Below are 20,325 nucleotides of genomic sequence, written 5' to 3'. Positions count from 1 at the left end.
AGGAACTCTTGGCTGAAGGGCTGTGGCATCTTCTTCCAATCCTGGGTTTAGCCAAAGCAAGCACCTGCCATAGACTGGGGAAATGATCAGGATATTCCCTTGTGTCCCTTAGCCACAAAGACTAGGATTGGATGAGTTCTTCAGACAGGTCTAATATCACTGTCTCTTTTATATTTGCACCTTCCTAGCAACAAAAGAACAAGCTCATGTTGCTTTCACCAAGTCTCCTTTCCTGGGATCTGAGGGGATGGGGAGGATGGTGAGGATCAAAGGTAGGCAGGAGGCTGACTTTTCCCCCTGGTTTTGCACTGCAGCACATCACAGAGCTCTCACATTCCATCCTGAGTCCGTGGCGAAAGTGGCTGGCATTCCTTTCTCTCGGGCTGTCCTGCACCACCCGGGCCCTGCCCTGTCCTCACGGAGGCGCGAGGCGCAGCCCCACCGAGGGATTGTTGTCATCGTCCATGGGCCGCCCCGGGCAGGTACGTGAGCTGCAGCCCAGAGCTGCAGGCAGAGGGACAAGCAGGAGGAACACATCCTGGTGGGCCGTGGTGCTTAAGGCAAGTCCTCAGCTGAACGGGAGGTGGAGATGATCCTCTTGGCTCTGGAATTCAGAGCTCATACCCATGCTGCAGCTGCCTCCCCCGTGGCCTCCCCTGGAGGCACACTTGCTTTCCTTTTAACCTTTGAATCTTAACCTTAACTGTCCTTTTAACCTTTAAATCTTGTTGGAGATTTTTCCAGGGCCTGTCCCTGTAGTGCCTCCTGTGCCAGTGTCACCAAGCAGTCCTCCTCTCTCTCTCAGGAAAGACAGAGATAGCAGCAGGCCTGTGTCAGTATTATGGCGCTGCTCACGTGTCCATCGACACCGTGGTGAAAGAGGCCATGGCCAACAACCAGAGCCCAGCGGGGCTTCGTGCCCGGCTGCTCTGCACCCAGGCTGCCATGGAGCAAAAAGGTAAACACAAAGGTGATGCTGGTAAGGAAAAATGCTAGAGACAGTGCTTGAGAAATCCACCACAACTGTCCACTTCTGCTTACTCAGAGCAGCAGTTTTTCAGTCCTTGTGTCTCTTAGGGAACGTGGCTGAAGTGCATCTCTGGCTTCTTTAAAAAAAAAAATCAATTTTAAGGGCTCAGTCAGGGGTTCTTTTATAGCCCCTTTTTCTGCTATTTTTGGAACACGTTCATTTTTCTAGGGGTATTGAAGCACGCCTGTCTCCCAAATATTTTATATTTCCTCAAAGCTCAATTGAGCTTGCTCCTCATGGGCAGCAAGCAGAGCTGCTGCCCACCTGAACAAGGAAAAAGCCTTCTGAAGTGGCTCATTGAGCACAAGAGGACTGATTATGCATGTAACCTCGCAAACAAGGGGAAGGGAAGGACAGCCTCCCAGAGGAATTTCCAATGAGAGACATGCTCCAGATGAGCTCTTTTCTCCAGAGAGTTACCTATGGCCACTGTCAGGTTACACAGCTTGTTGGGCTGTTCTGAGACTGGAGACTTTTATGAAACTTCCTGGGCAGTTGGTGCCCTGAGCTCTGCAGGGTGAGGCCAGACCTGGCTCGGTGCAGGGGGAAGTTTTGCAGTGCTCAGTTTTGAACCTGGCTGGGTTGGGAGCTGGTGGAAGGAAGAAGAGTCTGGGTCCCAGCTGGGCTTTTCCCACAAGGAGGATTTAGCTTCAGTGGAGGCAAATGATGCAAGTGGGGCAGGCTCCAGGTCTCCACATGAGAATGCAGGATGGGTGCAGTGTGTGGAAACAATGCTCCTGGAGGACAAATCTTTGGCTTGATCCTCTGGGGAACTGCTGTGTGAGCAGCGTCACCTGCATGCACAGTTGTTAGGAGGGACATAGTGCTGGCTTTAAAATCAAGTATGGCATGCTGGTAAGAGAAGCAGGGAAGGAGCTGCTTCTGGGAAACAGTGCTGCCAGTGCCCAGCAGACTGGGGAACAAGTGCCATGTTCCTTCCAGGGCCCAAGGTTGTGCCCATTGCAGTCAAAGGTGCCTACTTGCTTTACAAAGCCCCCCTGAACACTCTGTCCCCTGGGCAGGTAAAAAGCCCCAGCTCACTGCTCAGAGCAAGAATAAAGAAGCCGCTGAGGAAAACATCTACAAGAAGTATGCCAAAGGCAAGAACCTTCCAGCACAAAAGAAGGAGCCAGCCAACAAACCCAAGGTAAAGGGCACCAAGGTAAACATGGTCTGCCCTGGTTGATGCCTGGGATCTTTACATTGTCTTTGAGAAGAGCAGGGAGTGCTTACAGTGGAGGCTCTGTGCCAGCCAGGGCCTGGCACGTGGGTCCGTTGTGCCATACTTGGGCTGGGAACGTGCTCTGGCAGACAGCTCCACTGGTTCTCAGTGGTTTGCTGGCAAAGTGCAGTCCTGGCTAGTGTGGCTGCAGGCAGTGAGCAAAGTGCTGGGAGGCTGCACTGGGGCTTGCAAGCTCAGGTCTCTGCTGGCCAAGGCATGGGCCCTCCAGAACCATCCCCTGGAACCCCCAGCCTGCACTGCAGGGTTGCTCTAGTCTCCATTAGTGAGGAACCCCAGCTCCAAGCCCAGCAGTGGGAGTTGTTCAGGGCTTTCCACCGTGGTTTCTTTTCCTTACAATGGTTCCCATTACAGTTCACAGTTTCCACTGCTCCTGCGCCCCAGCAGCTGAGCATCATCAGCAGTCGTGGGGAAGAGCTGAACTGCTTGAGCTGTGTGCTGCCCGAGGAGCTGCTGGTGGACATCCTCAGTGAGAAGCTGCAGGTGTGTGGGGTGGGGGAAAAGGAGACATTCCTGCTCCGGAGAGAAGGCACTGAGGTACGACTCAGAGAGGAGGAGCAGCTCTGTACATGCTGCTCGAGGATCCTGGACTGTGTGCAGGGAACCCTGGGGGAAGCTGCAGCTGCCCTTAGTTGGCAGAGCCTAAGGACAGGTCCCAGCTGCTCTTAGCTACTGCACTTGGAACAAGGATAGCTGGTGCCATGGGACATCTGGGATTACTGTCCAGCTGTGAGGCCCCTGCATGCAATGGCTGACTTACTCTTCCCTTTATTTGCAGCAAAAAGACTGCTACAAGGGAGTGGTCTTTGATGGCTTGGAGAGCCTCTTTGCAAGCAGCCTGGAATCTTCTCTGCTCTGTGTACTCAGAGCTGTCAAGAACTGTCATCATATCTACGTGGTGAACCTGCAGCAGGATTATGCTTCTTGGAAAGCCAAGAACAAAGCTGAAAGAAAGAAGAAGGAAGCTCAAAGAGAGAAGGAAGGTGAGATATCTTCTCTCAAATCTTCTCTCTCAACCTTATCTCGAGCCTCAACCTTATCCCTGTGTATCTGGGTTTTCAGCAGAGCTTGTAAGAAATGTTTTTATTAATCTTTTTACCTTCTGCCTCAGTGTAACTAGCACTCATCTCAGAGTTGCAGGAGGTCTGAGGTTTAAAGACCTCAGATGTTAGAGATGTTAGATTTAATGTTAATCTGTAACATTAAATCCTGGGCACAAGAGCCAGCTGCTGTAGCTCAGTGACAAACAACTGTTCACAGCCTTGGTGCACTTAAGCCAGGCAAAGCCCAGGAACTCTCTGCTCAGCCATAGTTTGGGGGATTGTCTGAAGTTTGGAGCAGGGATATGCGCTCCCCAATATCTCCTGGGATGATAGGCTGGGTGGGGAAAAGCTGTAAATCCTTGCAGCTGACACAGAGCACCCAGCTCTGCTTGCAGTCACTCATTGTTTCTCTTGCACATCTTGCAAGTGGATGAGTATGATGCCCTCCCTGAGGAGAAGAAAGCAGAAGTGGATAAAACATTACAGGAAAGGAAGAGAACACAGATGGAGGGGTGAGTAAGCCTTCCATGGGTTACTGCTCGGAGTTTTGTCCCTGGAGGGTTTCCTTGCTCCAAGGACTTTGAGATCAGAAGTATTTGATATCAAAGGCCAGAAGGATGGCCACTCTCTTAGCTCCTGGTTCTCCTTATGGTGGGACAGCACCCAGAAAAGCTCATGTCCTTTAGGCTCCTGGTCAGCTGCAGCAGGAGGCAAGCACAGGAGAAGCTCAGCTCCAGCAAGGCAGCCCAGCTCAGGACTCACAGGAAAAGTGTGGAGATGGGAGTGGAGGCTGCTTAAAGCAAGCTCAGGACTCCTTTCAGCCCAGGCTGAAGTTGGTTTTATGGAGAGGAGACAGATGAAGCTGCTTCAAATCGTTTCCATGGCAGATAGCACTTGGTCAGACAGTTTGCTTGGTCACAGCTGGGTTCCAGCAGGAAACCTGGCTGACCAGAGCCTGTCTTGCAGGAGAGGAGTTCCTGCAGCCTTTGCTTTCTGACTGATAGGATTATTCTCATTAAGGAGAAGGCTGTACCCTGAATGAGCTGAGTGAGAATTGTAGGAGAGATAAGCAGATGTCAGCAATCTGTGCTCTGCTTTAAACTGGGAAGTCAAGAGACAAAGGGCTTTTTCAGGCATCAGCACAAAGAGCTGGTGGATCAGCCTTTGGCAGGGGCTGGAGGTGTCTGGCTGTGCCTTAAGAGGGAGGTGGTACAGTTGAGGCCTTACAATGGCAAGGCTTAGTTTTGGCTGGTCCTGGAGGTCCCCTTCCACCCATGCCCTCACTTGGGATGTTCCCAGCCTCTGTGGGTTGAGGAAAATCCACAGAAATGAATTCTGCCATGGCCTCAGGGTCAAGGAATGAAGTGCAGGGCCAGCCAGGACAAGTGAGCCCAAGTTTCTGGTGGGGACTCAGTGATGTTTTCTATTTTCTTTGCTGAAGGGAGCTGAAGCAGCCAGCTCAAAAGCTTGAGGAGGAGGCAAAAGCCTTAGAGGAGAAAGAGAGGCAGAAGGAGGAAGGGAAGCCGAAGAAGGAAAAGAAGGTTGTCTCCTTCGGGAAGCAGCCTGCAAAACCAAAGGAAATCAAAGCTCCAGAGGAGAAGGAAACCAAAGCCCCAGAGAAGGGGGCACCCAAAGCCCCACAGAAGAGGGGAACCAAAGCCCCACAGAAGAGGGGAACTAAAGCCTCTGGGAAGGGGAAAACCAAAGTCCCCAAGGACCCAGCTGAGATCTTGATCCTGAGGTTTCAGATCTATGAGTCATCACAGCAGGACATGGCACAGGTTTTCTCCTACTGGGACAGGGTTCAGGGTACCGTGCAGTTACCCGTGATCCAAAAGGGAAACAAGTCCCAGCCTGCAGCTGGAAACAAAGGCTGGAGGACCAGTAAGCCTCAGGAGAAGGTGAAGAAGCAGCCTAAACCAAAACATGAAGGCCAAAGGAGTCTTCAATCATCTCAGCTGAGGACACAAAGCAAAGCTGCAGAAGGGGCAGTCAGAGACAAGCACATCGGGGTGCCGTGCTTGGACATCCAGGTCACAGATCCGAAGGCCATGATTGGGGAGATCCTGATGGATGGGAAGCTGCCAACGGAGGACCAGGTAAAACCTTGCAAGGCTCAGATCTTGAGCTTGCCGTGGTTGTGGGCCCTGGAGCATTGTGTCCCCCCCAGGTGGTAATGTCACAGAGCCTTGTCCAGACCCCTGATGATGTTCCAAAATGCCTCTGTAGCACCCATGTGAATGGGGAGGTTATCACCATCCCTCAGATGGGCAGGAAGCGGGAGTGCTGTGTGTACAAGTATCCCATCTGTTCAGAGTCTCCCAGGCCAGAAATCATTATAAACGGCCCCAGGACAGGGCAGCTCATGGCCATGGTTTTCTTCAACTGAGTCACTCAGGAGAGGTTTCTCTCCCGCTCCGGCTTGTAGCTCTTGCATCTGTTCTGGAGCCTGCTCACCCCACTGGGCATAGCAAAGCACTTGTACTTCCTATAAGTCAAAAACCCCATTGCCAGAAGCTCAGTGCCTTTAGAGAAGGAGTTGTGAGGATGAAGGTGACAGAGGTATCAACAGGATTTTCTCTTCTGTTTAGCTGCTGAAACATGTGGGACTGCATCCTGACGGCCCTCCCCTTGCCCCTGGTGCTGCGCTCTCCATAGTGGAGTACCCAGAGGTGAGGCTGGGCTCTGCAGAGCGTTTGGAGCCCTTCACTACTGTGGCACCAGGAGGTGCTGCCGTGGGAGACAGTCTGGTGGGTGCTCCAGTGGTGCTGGCAATGAAGGTGCCAGGGCAGGGACCAGGCTGGATGGGGACAGCTTGGATGGAAAGGAATCATTGTGGAGAGGTTGTGAAGATGTGATGGGAGGCCTCATGTCTGCAGGTCTCCTTTCTGCCAGGGATGGGACTTTGCTGGAAACAGAGCAGTTCTGTAAGACAAGAAGGAAAAAAATAACTTAAAACCATCAACTTCCTTTGAGGAGAGGGTCTTGCATAAGAAGGGGCATCCTAGGCAAAACAAGCACCAATAAGGAAAACCAAGCCCATGGGCAGGTGGACTTATGTATTTATTCTCTCTTCTATTGGTGAACAAACCCTCATTTTACTCTCCAGGACGGGGATGTCTCAGGCCTCACCTCTCCCTCCCTTTTCTCTCTCCCCTTAGGCCAAGGCCCCACATGCAAAGGGCAGTTTTGCTGAGAGGCAGCCAAAGAGGGGTAAAGTGGTCAGCAGTGTCAGGTCTGTAAAGGAGAAACAGATCTCCACACAGAGAACAGAAAGCTCCCAGGACTCCTCTGTAACAAGATCCCAAAGTCCTTCGAAAGTGCTGGAAAGAGCCTCAACCCCTGCAGCATTCCTCAGGTGAGCCACAAAGGAGGAGGTGATGCCTCTGCTTCTTGGTCCTCTTGCCAAACAAAGTCCATTGTCCCCAGCTCCACAGCAACCCAGTGCTGAGGGATGGTGAGTGCACCCTTCTTGCTTCATTTGCTCCTCAGTGATGTCTGAAGCCTCCTCTTTAATTGCCAGGCTGAAACGGTACCGGTGGAAAGTGCCTGCCCAAGGTCAGGTGGAACTGAAGGTCAACTTCTTCACCAAAAAGCCAGGGAAGTTTGAGCAGACAATGAAGTTTGAGATCATGCTGTCAAAGCGCCAGTACGAGGTGCCCTGCAGTGTCACCGGCCTGTACCCCAGCATCATCCAGAACCCACGGTAAGGCTGGGCCCCGGCAGCCTCCCACAGCACAGCTGCCCCTGAACTCACAGCCAGGGCTGGGCAGATCGTGCTGCCTGAGGCTGCCCAGCCCCTCTTCCTGTGCTGGGAGCTGGGAAGGCAGATGGTACCTCAGCCACCAGGAAGGGTTATGGCTTTCTGATGACATTTCCTACTTGGAGCATCTCATAGCTCCTCCTTCCCCACTTTCTCTGCCCAGGCTGGTGTTTCCACACTGGAGGGAGACCATGGAGGAGGATGAAATCATCTTCAAAGAATATGTTGAGAGCACAAAGCAATTCCACTTTGGACCACTGCTGTGTGGGAAATCAAGAGAGTGGTATGTGCTCCCTGCTGGGCCTTGTACTTTTCTGGACGTGCCTGGAGAGACATGCTGTCCTGGTGGCACAATCCAGGGCAGTCCCTGGCAGAGTCCTGGGAGAGACACGGGCTTGAAGGACCACAGATGGGAACTTGAACAGATAAGAGGCAAATGAGCCTTGGAGGAGCTGCTCTGCCTACCCAGTGGGTGCCTTGGTGGCCGCCTTGGTGGCCAGAGCCGCGTGCTGCCGCCAGTCCAAAGGTGTCAGATGGCAACTTCTGTCCCGCCCCCACATCTCAGCTTCACCCCTTAGGAAATGAACTTTATGGTGGTTTTTGAAGTGCTTTGAGCTCTGCAGGTAGCCTGATCAAGCAATTATTCTGTAGATGGTTTTGTAAAACTTTCATTCATCTGTAATTATAACAAGATTTTATTATTGACCTGCAAATGGATGTTGAGGGGAACATACAGCAGGAATTACATTTTCCTGTAATGACACTGCATGCTCACTGCTGGATAAAATCTACCTAAGCACATGGTCATTGAAGCTATTGTGTATTTCTACTTTTACTGTCACTTGTTTTTTTAATAGCATTTAAGTTCTTGTCCCCATAGGAACTCTGGAGGGTTAGGTCTGTTTTGACAACCCAAGGAAATGAAATTAAATAGTTTAAAAAACCAGACGATCTTTAGCCAGGTTGATGGATGGTTTGGGATTTCTGTTTGCCTCTTTAACCCTTTCACTCCAAAGTCATTTCCACACACGAGAGAAGGGTCATTTGTTATCTCTTTGCATTCCTCTTGGGAACTGATGCTTTATATTTCTTTCTCAGACTTTGAGCTAACCCATGAAATCCAAAGCAGTTGCATGACTTTTATGAAAGAGATTAGCTAAACTCTTTTTCCAAAAGCCTTTCTTCATACCCTGCAGGGAAGGCACCCCAAGAAAGAAGGGGAAGGAACCCATGTGCCTGGTGTACTGTTATTTTTCTAGGCACCCTTGAATTTATGTTGTATTAAAAACTCTCAAAGTGGCCTGAGCATCATCAGGCTTCTGTGGTGGAGGCACCAAGTTCAGGGGTTAGGCATAAACTACGGCAAGGATCCTTGCCATGCTTCTGACTGGGATCCATTTCTCTCACTTGTCTGTTAGAGCAGGGTCTCCCAGCACTGCTTCCTCGGGTGCACACGGTGCTCTCCTCGGTGTGTGGCAAAGGCAACAGTCTCCTCTGCAGCCTTTTCCTCTTTTGTGGACAGGTACGAGGTCCAGAACTGTCCCGGCAACTCAGAGAAGCTAACCATCCTCAACAGCTCCCCCATGGTCATAGAGGTCTACTTCTCTTTTGAGAAAGATTGGAAAACAAGGACCTTTGTTGCGGACCCTCGCCGCATGACCCTGAAACCAAAGGAGAGGAAGGTAGGAGAAGGGCAGGTAGAGCAGGCACTGCTGAAGTGCCCAGGGGCTGCTCCTCCTGCTCACACTCAGAGCTCCTTTGATTTCTTCTGTGGGGCCATGTCCAGGAGCTGACCATTTGGGCATACCCCACCTCCCCTGGCTTCCTGGAAGACAAGCTCATCTGCACCATTAGGAAGAACCCGGAGCCAGTGGTCTTCAGCCTGTGCTGCCATGGGGTGGACATGAAGCTGGAGGTCAGCCCCCTGCAGCTGTCTTTTGACAAGCTGCTTCTGCACAGGTCAGTCATCTCACAAGCACTCTAAGACTGGTGACAAAGAGAAAAGGTTTGACTCTGGTTTCTGGGGCATGGATGGAGCTGCTCCAAGTTGCATTCAGTGGCGAGGCTGGTGTGACCATCCAGCAGCTGATGCCAAGTGCCTTCCTGTCCCTGCAGGGCTGACAGCAGGACCTTGGTCCTGAAAAACAACACTCTACTGCCCATGGTCTGGCAGCTCCGTGGGCTGGGTGGCCTTTTTGAGGATTTCTCCTTGTCACAAGATAATGGCATCCTTGATCCCCACTCAGAGTTTCAAGTGACGCTGCATTTCAAGGCTGAGCACATTGGCAGCATTGAGAAGATCCTGCAACTAGAGGTGAGAGGGACTGTGCTCTGCCTGGCAGAGCAGGGCACAGTGAGCAGCCATGTGCTCCTAGGGACAGAGTCAGGAAGAACTGCACCTGAGAGAGACAAGGGTGCTGTGTCCCCAACTTCTGCCTCTGCACAGCATTTGCCAGACCATGTAGTGCATCCACATCCCCCCAGATAAGCAGACACTGCATCCTGAGCCTGTACCACAACCACCCTGTCCCTGTGAATGGTTGAAGGTTGTTCTTTGGTGGTACGGACTGCAGCGTGATCTCTACGTTCCTCCTGGACTTTGAAGCTCTTGCATAGTGCAACAAACTCTCCCCCTGGGATTTTGTTCCCCATGGTTTAGGGGCTGCATTTCAGACAGGGAGCTAGGTGATTGGAGAGGGTTGTCAATGCCACCTGCTCTGAGACACCTCACACTTCTTGTGGTTGTTCTCTACACCCTGTGCCTTTCAAGGATGCTTTAGCAGCAGCATTCCCTGCTACAGGAGAGCAGAGTTGGGCTGATAGGTTTTTTTACTGCAGCTGAATCCCACTGGGGCAGCCCCTGAGAGGAACAGGTTAGCAAAGCCTGGGAGTCCACCAACGCTTGTGAAGCCAGGAAGGTCATAGGGGAAGCAGCCAGCAGAGACAAGGACTTTCAGGCTGTCTACCAAAAGAATAATCTGAACAGTGTTTGTTTCTTGCTGCCTCAGGTTTCAGATACAGAAAACATCCTGGGGAATTTTCAGACTGAAAACATCAAAATCTCTGCAGAGGTCTATGAAGTTTCTCTGAGCATTGACATGCCTGAAGGTCAGTGGATGCCTCCCAAACAAAGCAGTCCAGGTGCACTGCATTACCTTGGGAGGTGGGCACCCAAAGCACTGGGATGGGATGGGATGGGATGGGATGGGATGGGATGGGATGGGATGGGACAGCATGCAAGGAAGGCATGGATACCGAAAGAACATACTCTGCAAGCTGCGTGGAATAAAGCATTGTCAGGACTCTGACAGCCTTAAGTCTCTCCCCTCTGAACTGAAGTGTGCAGTTTCATGTGCAGATTGGATTTGGGGGCTTTGAAACAACAGTGACGTAAACAGGCAGTTGGCAATGCCCACAGACTCAGCACAGCATTTAAAGTAATTGGATTTGTGCTTGGGAGCGAGGAAATGGAAGGCGAACTCTTTAGCTACTAAGCCTGCAGATATTTTGAGTAAGAAGAGAAAGGGCAGACAAGTAGCTGGAAAAGACTTTCAAGAATGGGATCTTGCTGAAAAGGGTTTTGTGCCAAGATCTCCATGTTGTTTGTGACTTGGTGTATTCTGCAGCAGCTCACAAATACCGTGTTTGTCCTCACTCTGTGGATTTTCTGCAGGTGCAGATGGAAGCTTGGAATTTGGAACCATTAATGTCCTGGATAGAGTGAAGAAAGTCCTGAGTCTACAGAACAAAGGAGTATACAACATTGAGTACAGGTGAGCCCAGCTGCCTCGTAGTGAGCATTTCCCAGACCTTCATTCTCCCTCTGTCAATGGCTAGAACCTGCTTCCATGCTGGCTACCTCATGGTAAATACAAAACTTGGGCTCTCTGATCTCAATTATTTTACCAGAGAATTCAGCCACAAACCAGCAGTTCTTCACAGCTCAGCTGGAGCCCAAAGGAGAGCCCCAGAAATTTCAGCCACTGAAATGCTGAGATTCATTGCCTTGTTTTGGTGGTCGCCTCCTTTCTCTTTCTCAGACTCTGTAAAGGAGTGAATGAAAAATTTCAGTCTCAAGATTTCTTGCAGGAATCTTGTGATTGTCTGCTCTCTGTCAAGATCCAGGATTCCCTGAGCAGAGCTGGACTCTCCCTTTTTTTTCTGGTCCTATGCAAAGTCCTGGCTGTGCTGGTGGCACCTGTACTTTTAACTGCAGATATCTCCATTCCTTCCCTTTCTCCCCAGTTTCACGCTGAAGGGTGCAGGTCCCAAGATGCAAGACTTGGCATCCCACTTCACTGTTGAGCCTCAGTCAGGCGTGCTGATTGCCTCCCGGCCTGGTGAGAAGGTTGAGATGCTCTTCCACCCCACCAGTGAAATGGTCCTCAAGAACAATCCCATCCTGTACTGCCAGGTGAGCTGCCTGGGCCAGGCTGTGTTATCACATGGTGTTTTGGGAATGCAAACAAGCTAGATGTCTAATGGAAGGAGGCCTTTAACTGGAGAATCCTCTCTCCTACATACACAAACAAAGTCTTTCAACACCATTTGCGAGGCTTCTTAAGTGGAGCTGAGAATCTGGCTGGCCTCTTTATTGTTTACCAAGCCCTTCCTGTGGACACAGGTGGCAGATGCCAGCCCAGGTCGAGGACGCCCGGCTGTTGCCAACATCCCAGTGAGGGTGTCGGCCGAAGCGGAGTACAGCAAGTACAGCATTGTACCTGCCTCACCCACCGACTTCGGAGCCATGATCGTGGGCACCAGGAAGACCCGGAGTGTTGTGCTCAAGAACATAGGCATGGCCAATTTCAAATTCTGCATCCGCCAAACACCCCAGCTTGCATGTGCGTTGGAAAGCAAAAGGTATGAGAAGCCCTGCACCACCCTTCCTGTCTGAGGAGGCAGCACCCCATGGCTGGTATGTGGCAGGCAGCCAGGGGACCTGGGCTATCATCCATTTGCATCCCTGGCTTGGGGAGAGGGAGCAAAAACACACCTCAGTATCCCATGTGTAGTACAAAGCTGGTGATAGAGCTGCTCAGTCCAGCAACGGGAGCTGCTGGCTGCTCTCTGCAAGCTATAAGGAGCACAAGGCTTTCCTCTGTGAGGAGGAAGGCCAGCTTTGGCCTTTGAGGCACAGGAGCTCAGCATGACAGATACCTCTGCTTTCTCCCCTCAGTTCAAAGCAAAGGAAATCTACTCCATCAGCTACAAAGCGCTCGGCAGGAAAGGAATCAAGCTTCTCAACACAGGTGGGTGACTCCTGCTGCCCAGCAGTGCTGCTGCAGGGGATGTGAGAAGATGCTGCTGTGCCCAGGCTGGGGCTCATTGCCACAGGGTGGGATGTGGTCTGCAAGACCAGTATCTGCTCAGTCCCACTGACAGTCCTGTAGTCTGGCTCTGACCTGGAGTTATGGGGTCACAGAGGGGAGCAGGTCCTGTGTTTGGTAGCTGCTAGCCAGCATAGGTCTGTGAACACCTCAGAAGCAAAACCATCCGCCACTGAACTCCCAGTCCACAGAGCTCAGACAACATCACTTTTTCTTCTTCCCAGTCCCCTACCTCTCTCCTATCATTTCTCAGAGCTATTTCTGCCCTCTGGTGTTACCTCTGGAGGTTGAAGGATCAAAGCTACCACCTTCATTCTTTAGATTCAAACTCCTTTCTCTCTGCCACTTGGGACAGCCTTGCAGCTCCTCTTGGCTTGTTGCTCCCAGCCTGGGGCTGCCTTTGGGCCATGAAGTCATCCTTCCCTGCCCTGGGACTGGGTGCTTGGGCCCAGCTGGAGGCCAAGGCAGGACGTACTCTTTACTGGGGTGCTCAAGGCACAGCTATCAGCCATCAGCCTCTCCTGGAACTTTTTCTGCAGAGTCACCTCAATCTTGGCGCGTTCACGGTGTCCCCCTGCTGTGGCTCCATCCGGCCATGTGGCCTGCAGGTGATCAAAGTGGAGTGCCTGGCAGGGAAGGAGGGGACATGTGAGCAGCAGCTCTACATCGACATCATGGGCAGAGACCCCAAGGACAATCCCCTCGGCATTCCCTTCACCCTGATTGTCGAGTCCTGCCTCCCAGGTACCTACTGCCCACTGTGCCCTTGGTCACACCTGCTGCTGATCAGCACCTAAACTTGCTGCTTGGATAGAGAGGCATGCTAGCCCTGGTGTCCCACCTTAAAATCCTCAGAGGTTCCAGCCCTCTTCAAGTCCACCACTTCACTCATCCCTCCCAGGCTGAGAGGGATGCATGGAAGAATAAAAGGAAAGCAATGCTCTCTAAGACTGAGGTTGACTGAGTTCCATCCTCACAGCCAGCTCCCCCACCTAAGGCTGGGTTTAGCAATCACCCAGGCAGAAAGGGCTTATCAAGGCTTCTGAGAGGCCAGCAGGGTCTAGACAAATTCATAAGGAGGCCTCTCCATGCTCATTCCTCTGCTCAGGGAGGCTTCTCTGTGCTCATCCCTCTGGTCAGGGAGGCTTCTCTGTGCTCATCCCTCTGCTCTGTCCACAGCACTCGTTCAGGATGTCACGTCAGTCTTCAAGGACTACCCGATCTGCAGCAGCACCGAGCTCGAGTACAAGCTGCAGTCGCTGGAAGGCATGGGCCTGTTCGTCAGAGATGAGAACAGATTCATTTTCAACAAGGTTCTGGTTGGGCAGGAGGCAGAAGCTCATTTCAGAATCTGCAATGCAGGCCGTCTGCCATGTGACGTGGCCCTCTCCATCCTGCCTGGAGAGGTAAGAACAGGAGGCCAAGGTGGTGGTTGCCCTCTAAGGGCCGGATGACAGCCTCTTTTGTTCTCCAGATGCATTGCTTCCTGTGGCCCAGACTAGTGTAGCTCAGTGCAGGTCAAACTGCAGGGGAGAGCAGCAGAGCCAGGGAACAGTTGTGTGGAATTCTGCATGTCTCGGGCAAGGTTTTGGCTCACACCTCTGGGTCTTCAGTGGGAGAAGTGAATCCTTCTGAACCTCTCCTGGAAGCACACGCAGAGAGGGGCTGTCATGAGCTGACATGGCAGGGCTCAAAGCAGAGCATTTCCTCAGGCTCCCTGGCTTTTCCTTCTCTTTGAAGGCCAGTTCTAAGTTGTTTACAGGGGCTTTCACGCAGTGCCCACCTCCCATATAGGCTGGGGCAGCTGCCAGCACTCCAAACACACAGTGCTTTAGCACAAGATCAGCATTCCCTGGGAGGGAGGGAGCCTGCCGAGGGAAGGAGGAAGGAAGACACAACGTCTGGGGCTGTTCTCAGTAATGCATTTATGACTAAACTGTGTCATGTTGAAAGGTGTTTTCTCCTAACACTGCTCTCTGGGTTCCCCCAAGGAACAAATCCCTATCAACAACATTTTCAATCTGGATCCTATCAAGATGTCCATTCGTGGCTCATCCTCTGCCATTGCTACGGTGACCTTCACCCCGCCAGACAAGCAGAACTACAACTGCACCTTCAAGGCTTCCCTTGTCATCCCCAAAGGGTAACTGACCCTGTGAAATATTGGGGGAGGCCTCACTGACCGCTGCCTCTCCACTGGGAAGGAACAGGCCTCTTGTTAGCTCTAATGCTTTCAGTAGCCTTGGGCAGAGTACTTGGCATGAGATGATCTGGGAGTAACTCTTAGAGTAGAAAAATTAGGCTGATAGTTTATTCTGTATGAAGAACTATCAAGACAAGGAAATACTAGATAGTCAATTGGAAGTTACTGAGATGTGCTGCAGCTGACCTGGGCGTTTCCATGGACAAAGTTTTAGATGAAGCAGTATCTGTGCCAGTAAGTCAGTAGTCACATTTTCCTCTTTGTTTCTGTACAACTAAGTGATCCTCTGTGACTCACTGGCATTCATTAAGCTTTTTTATGTGAGTGATTGGAGCTGGTATGAAAGAGGAACGCAGTTCCTCTGCCCTGGGACCTGTGAACTGGGGCTTTGACCTGTCCTTCCTCAGCAATTTAGTGGCTGAATCAGAACAAGACAAGCCTAACTGCTAATAAGGAATTGCTCTTTTACTGTTCTTGGGAACGATCTTTGCTGATTGTGACGATGATTTATTTTTGCCTTGTTGCTTTTGTACTGCTTTTGTGCTGTGCTTTTGCTTGTTGCGTAAGCCTCATCTCACTGCAGCCAGGGGATTTGCCATATCTCATCTGGCGCCTCCTTATTTACCTGCTGCACTGCATGATTCAATTAAGCGAAATTATTTTTAACTGCTATTGTGGAAGGCTCTGGCTCTTTGGAGCAGATTCCTCTAGTGAATGGCCCTGAGTGGATTGGGAAGAGGCTGGTGGGGGGCTGTGTTGTGGGAGCCCCCCAGCAGCACCAGGAGCACCAGGCAGGGAAAACACTGTGGGTGGCCCTTGGTGCTTCACTTGCCCGGTGAGAAATGGGTTAGTGCCAGCTGAAATTGTTTCTGCGCCTCCCCTGCAGCTCTGTGGAAGTTCAACCCCAAATCCTGACCTTCACCATCAGTGGGAAGGGGCAGGAGCTGCCGGTGACAGTCGTGCGCCCAAATGCTCGCAGCAAGAGGGGAACGGCCGTGCTGCGCTTCAAGAGGCTCCAGCTGGAGCATTCCGAGATGCTCCCCCTGGTCCTCCGTAACAGTGGCACCAAACCTGTCAAGGTAAGGAGGACCTGCTCAAAGAAGGTTTGGCAACAAGTGCTTGTGGCACAGGGGAAGGGTCCCAAAAAACATGGCAGACCTGGGAAGAGGTGTCAGAAATTCTTTTTAAGCAAGTGACTGACATCTGTTCTCCAAAAAGAGAGTTTTTGAAAATTTTCCATCCAGTCTTTTTTCTTTCAGTTGAACACAACAAAGGTGGTGGAGTATTTTCCCCCATCTCTCAGGTCACCTTTTGTTCTCATGGACATGTGTGGTTTCCCAGTTCCATTAGATTGTATTTGATCCCAGTTTACTACATTTGTGGGAAACTTAGTTGGGGTTTAATTACATTCTGCCCCTTACTTTCTGTCCTGTTTGGTTCTGTGTCAGCTCTATCCAGATGCCTCTGAACGTCCTTTCTTCTCAGCTGGTTTGACTTCACTTTTGTGCTCAGTGCTGTTTGTAGTGGGAGAGGTGCTGGGCTCCCATACGGGACCAGCAGCACTGTGGTGTCAGTCCCTGTGCCACCCTGTACTCACACCAGCATCATTGTGCTCTGGCTTCTCTTTTCTCAGTTTATGTTACAGCTGGAGGATGAGCACGGAGTGTTCTCCTTGAAAGGCAGGGCCTTCACATTCAAGACAGTCCTCACTGGAGATATGGAAGAGGACTCCGTCAGAAACGGTAAATTCATTAACCATGAAGTATGATCATGCACAGAGGGAAAACGATAAAAGAGCCCTGCTCTTGGCTTCTGTGAGCAGCAGCCAGATGTTAGTTTCATTCTTTGGGCTCTCTGTCCCCCAGGCTTTTCCTGGGGATGTTTTGCAGGGTCTCCTCCTGGGAAGTTGTAGGAAGTTGTTCTGTTCTTCTAGACATGGTGGGTTGAGTTGTGGGAGACTGTCACTACCTCAGTGAACAGACACAGCCCTTGAGCACACAACCAGCCAGCAGAAGCCAAAAGCACTCTTTGGCTGAGCTTTGCATATGGCTGGAGCTGGCTGGAAGAAGGTGGAATGAGGCCTGGGCATCAGCCTGAGGTTAAGCTGCTTAAGTGGTGCTGTGTCTGGAGGTGGCAGGCTTGTGAACATAGCAAAAGGGTCTGGAACCACTGCGAGTAGAACCTGTGCTTAGAAGGCAGCTGGTTTCAACCTCTTATTCCTCATTTATCCTATGGAAATATTCCCTCTGTACAGCTGTATCACTTAACTCTGATTTCATTGCTGTGCAGAGACCAAGCCCCCAAAGCAGACTTTCGTCCTTCTGCGTCATGGGCAATCGGCACAGTTTAAGGTCATTTTCAAACCCACTCTGGCTCAACGTGTGGAAGGGAAGATTGCTCTGTTAGTGGGGGACATCTGCATGACCCTGGTTGAGCTGGTGGGTGAAGGCCACAACGACGAATTCACCCTCGATGGATTAAAGGAAGACACCCAGGAGAGGAATGCTAAGAGCAGTCTGAGGAAAGACATCATTGATGGTAAGAGAGGAGAGGCTGCCAAGGTGGAGCAAGGAGGAGGACAATGTCTGATCACGTGTGTCCTCCCTCTAGCCAGGCCTGGGCTGTCACCCATGGGACTTGGTGGCCTGTGGGATGACAGCCATGCACGCAGAGCAGTGTGTGCTTTGCTGCATGTCGCTGGCTTAAGGATGTGTCAGGGTGTTTCTCTGGAAGTGCTGGGATGGGGAACTGCCTGGGGAACTCCCTCCAGAGGGAGGAAGGCTTGGAGCAAGGAAGCATTGAACGTGCAGGTGTCTGTGCACCTGAGGGGGGCAGGTGGAGCTCCCTGCATGCTGACATGGCTTGCTCTCCTCCTTTACAGCTGTCAGAGTGAACCACATCGAGTTTGGGCACTGTCCTGTCGGGAAGCGCTGCCGCAGGACCTTCACCATCACCAACCGCACCCTTACGCAGGCCATGCGCTTTGAGTGGGATGCAGACGCCCCATTCCAGTTCTCCCCCAAGGTGAGCGTGCACTGCTCTGCCTCTCCCCATTGCTCAGGCCCTGCCCTGGTGTTCCTAGAAGCAGGCAGGGCAAGGAGTCCTCACATGCCCCTGATAGCCCATTCCAGTGCCATGGAGGAGATGCAGTCCCTGGCGTGGCTGGGCAAAGGCTGCCAGCCTTGCAGACAAGGCTTCGTATTTTGGGAGGTGGCACATTTTGTTCTTACTTTTGTCTGTCAAATTTCACATAAATCCACTCTGAGGTGCAGATTTCTGGCACAGCTGTTCACCACATCAGTTGCTTTTGCTGTCAGTCCTGCCCTTGGTAGTGCTTCCAGTTTGGAAGTCTTGACTGTCTCCCTGATTCTCCCTAGGTGGGACACCTCCATCCTGGCTGTGCCAAGGGCATCACAGTGATCTTGCGATCAGATGTCCCAGTCACCTTCAGAAGGCACCTTGTGAAATGTAAGGTGACCAAGATCAACTTTGAGCTGCCACGAAGGAAGGTTCTAGACTGGGACGACCAAATGCGCACTGTGACGTGGAAGGATACCACATGGAAAGACCCAGCAGCCAGGTGGCCTAAAAAAGAGAAGGTAAGAAGCAAAAGGGCAAAAAAAGGCAACCCAGCTTTTACTAAAAGAATCAGCATAACAGCGTCACTGCTGGCTGTGCAGCTCCTGCTTCCTCTGGACACTGCACAGCCATGAGGCTCAGCAGCAGTGCAGTCCAGGGGAGAGGTGGATGCACAGTGACTGGATACACTCACACAAGAGGGGGAAGCCTTTGGACAAGAGACCTTTAGGCACACACAAACCATCAGTCTGTGCCACAAGCACAAGTGTTGCAGCCCATGTTGAATGGGAGACAATGTTTTGTGATTTTATCCCATTTTATGGTGTTAGAAATCTCTTCATCCCATTTGGTGCCTTTTCAGAAGCAAGGAGTTAAGTCTGCTGTACTCTGTCTCTTCTTTTAAAGTGGAGAGAAATCCACTTTTCCTGCATATGCTGGTGAAGTCCATGTTTTGTCTGCATGGATACCAGAGAATTTGGTTATAGTCTCTGTATTGTGTGGGGTGTATCATCACAAAATAGCCCAGGCACTGCTTGACTCTATGGAGGAGTCCAGAGAAGGATCATCTCCAGAGACTCTTGCTTTTATTGTCATTATTGCCAAACACACTCATCTTGGGTGAAGGTTCTTTCTGAGTTTCTGGACCATTTTAAGGCCTCTAAAAAACATCCTCTTTTCTATCAGAACATCTGCAGTTGGAGACTTTCCTAGTGAGATCTTTCACATCCCAAAATGCCCATGCTCAGCTCCCAGCAGTGTGGCTGTTGCTCCAGACATGACATCTGGAGAGCACTTTCTCCTAAGACAAGAAGGAAAAGGTGCTTTCTAGAACTCTTCAGTCTTGAGGTTCTCCATCCACAAAGCTCCAGCAGGAGAACTTAACCCTAATTTTGAGACCTGCTGGATTTATAGGGGACAGGAAAAAAGCCGGTCCCTCTACAAGGTTGAAGGACAGGGACTGGAACACACCTATAGTCTCCATGGGGATATGAACAGCTGTGCTAGTGAGTGCTGGGACCAGTGGGTAGAAACAACTACCATAGCAGAGCAGTCCCAATTTTGTCATCTTTCCAGGGAAGTAAAAGTCAATGGTCCTTTCTAGTCCTTCTATGAGGCTGACCTTGGAGGCCAGAAGATTCCCTTCTCAGCCTGACCTTCTGGGCTCTGCTCAGTGATTTCTCCCTCCTCTGTTTGCAGGTGGTTGAGCCAGTCCCGGAACCAGCTCACACTGTGGTGGAGGAGAGCAGCCAGGAGGCTGAGGTGTACCTCAGTGCTGTTGTTGCCCACGCCCAGTTCAAACTGAGCACAACCGTGGTTGAGTTCAAGGATACCTTGCCCTTCCAGACAAGGACAGCCTTGTGAGTGCTGAAGGCCAGGCAGGGCCCTGTGAGCGGGAGCTGCTTTTGCCCAGGGCTGGCCCAGTGCCTGCGTGCCAGAACTCTGCCCCAGCCCCAGCCAGCACAGGCCCCTATTCGTGCACACGAGGCCAAGCAGGAGATGGTGGTCAGGAGAGCCTCAGGGCTGCCAGACCTTTCTGCTGAGAGCAGCCATGGGTTTGCTCTCACTGCATGTCACCTGTCCTCAGCTGCTCAGGAATAAGTTTGCAGTCAAACCAAGACCTAAAGTCCAGAGTAAGCCCCTTGGCTTCAATGTCCTGGGCACCATGTTGGCCCTTTCCTCTTAAACATCTACACTTGGAAATACTGTTTTGGGCCACCCAGGACAGCAGTCTGAGCAGCAGGGTTGCCTGGGGAAGAAGGTGCTCTTCAGCAGAAAGTGGTACCAGGAGGCCATCAGACAATGTTACTGTACTAATTGCTTTATATTTATTGGAAATTTTTTGTTATTCCTCCTTCTTGCTTTACAGTTTCAGGCTATACAACACAGGGAAGATAGCCCTGGAATACTCCTGGGAGGAAGCTGGAGATAGTGAAGCAGCGATGAGGTCTGCTCTGGCACGTAAGGGCATTTCACTTGGTAGCTGAGAGCCTGGGGAGAAGACCCTGCCACTTCACTCCAAAACATGAATTGCTTTTTCATCCTTCTCCACACATCCACTTTCATCAGCATCTTCCCAGCTGCAGCTGGAGAGTTTTTGCCCCTATCTGCCATTCATCCCCTTCTGTTCTTGCTCTGC

The 20,325-nt window shown here is 51.4% G+C and overlaps 1 protein-coding gene across 1 annotated transcript in view; it reads left to right on the top strand.

Moving 5' to 3' along the window:
• Positions 1-20,325, top strand: part of LOC102068055 (hydrocephalus-inducing protein homolog) — a 55,935-nt gene that overhangs the window by 33,796 nt on the left and 1,814 nt on the right. Inside the window, exons 27-55 of the mRNA XM_074551250.1 lie at positions 315-482; positions 806-958; positions 2,053-2,177; positions 2,625-2,753; positions 3,049-3,253; positions 3,741-3,825; positions 4,755-5,412; positions 5,905-5,985; positions 6,475-6,671; positions 6,837-7,019; positions 7,240-7,359; positions 8,599-8,758; positions 8,863-9,035; positions 9,192-9,390; positions 10,085-10,184; positions 10,750-10,849; positions 11,322-11,490; positions 11,701-11,939; positions 12,256-12,328; positions 12,946-13,150; positions 13,586-13,812; positions 14,398-14,549; positions 15,496-15,688; positions 16,243-16,351; positions 16,899-17,147; positions 17,491-17,633; positions 17,987-18,208; positions 19,386-19,546; positions 20,056-20,147. Of these exons, the coding sequence (XP_074407351.1) occupies positions 315-482; positions 806-958; positions 2,053-2,177; positions 2,625-2,753; positions 3,049-3,253; positions 3,741-3,825; positions 4,755-5,412; positions 5,905-5,985; positions 6,475-6,671; positions 6,837-7,019; positions 7,240-7,359; positions 8,599-8,758; positions 8,863-9,035; positions 9,192-9,390; positions 10,085-10,184; positions 10,750-10,849; positions 11,322-11,490; positions 11,701-11,939; positions 12,256-12,328; positions 12,946-13,150; positions 13,586-13,812; positions 14,398-14,549; positions 15,496-15,688; positions 16,243-16,351; positions 16,899-17,147; positions 17,491-17,633; positions 17,987-18,208; positions 19,386-19,546; positions 20,056-20,147 (5,070 nt within the window). The remainder of the gene's footprint in view (positions 1-314; positions 483-805; positions 959-2,052; positions 2,178-2,624; positions 2,754-3,048; positions 3,254-3,740; positions 3,826-4,754; positions 5,413-5,904; positions 5,986-6,474; positions 6,672-6,836; positions 7,020-7,239; positions 7,360-8,598; positions 8,759-8,862; positions 9,036-9,191; positions 9,391-10,084; positions 10,185-10,749; positions 10,850-11,321; positions 11,491-11,700; positions 11,940-12,255; positions 12,329-12,945; positions 13,151-13,585; positions 13,813-14,397; positions 14,550-15,495; positions 15,689-16,242; positions 16,352-16,898; positions 17,148-17,490; positions 17,634-17,986; positions 18,209-19,385; positions 19,547-20,055; positions 20,148-20,325) is intronic.

Source organism: Zonotrichia albicollis, chromosome 13 (assembly GCF_047830755.1).
Source record: "Zonotrichia albicollis isolate bZonAlb1 chromosome 13, bZonAlb1.hap1, whole genome shotgun sequence".
NCBI classification, from domain to species: Eukaryota; Metazoa; Chordata; class Aves; order Passeriformes; family Passerellidae; genus Zonotrichia; species Zonotrichia albicollis.
Note: the sequence above shows the minus strand (reverse complement) of the source record. Positions and strands in the feature narration are given on the sequence as shown.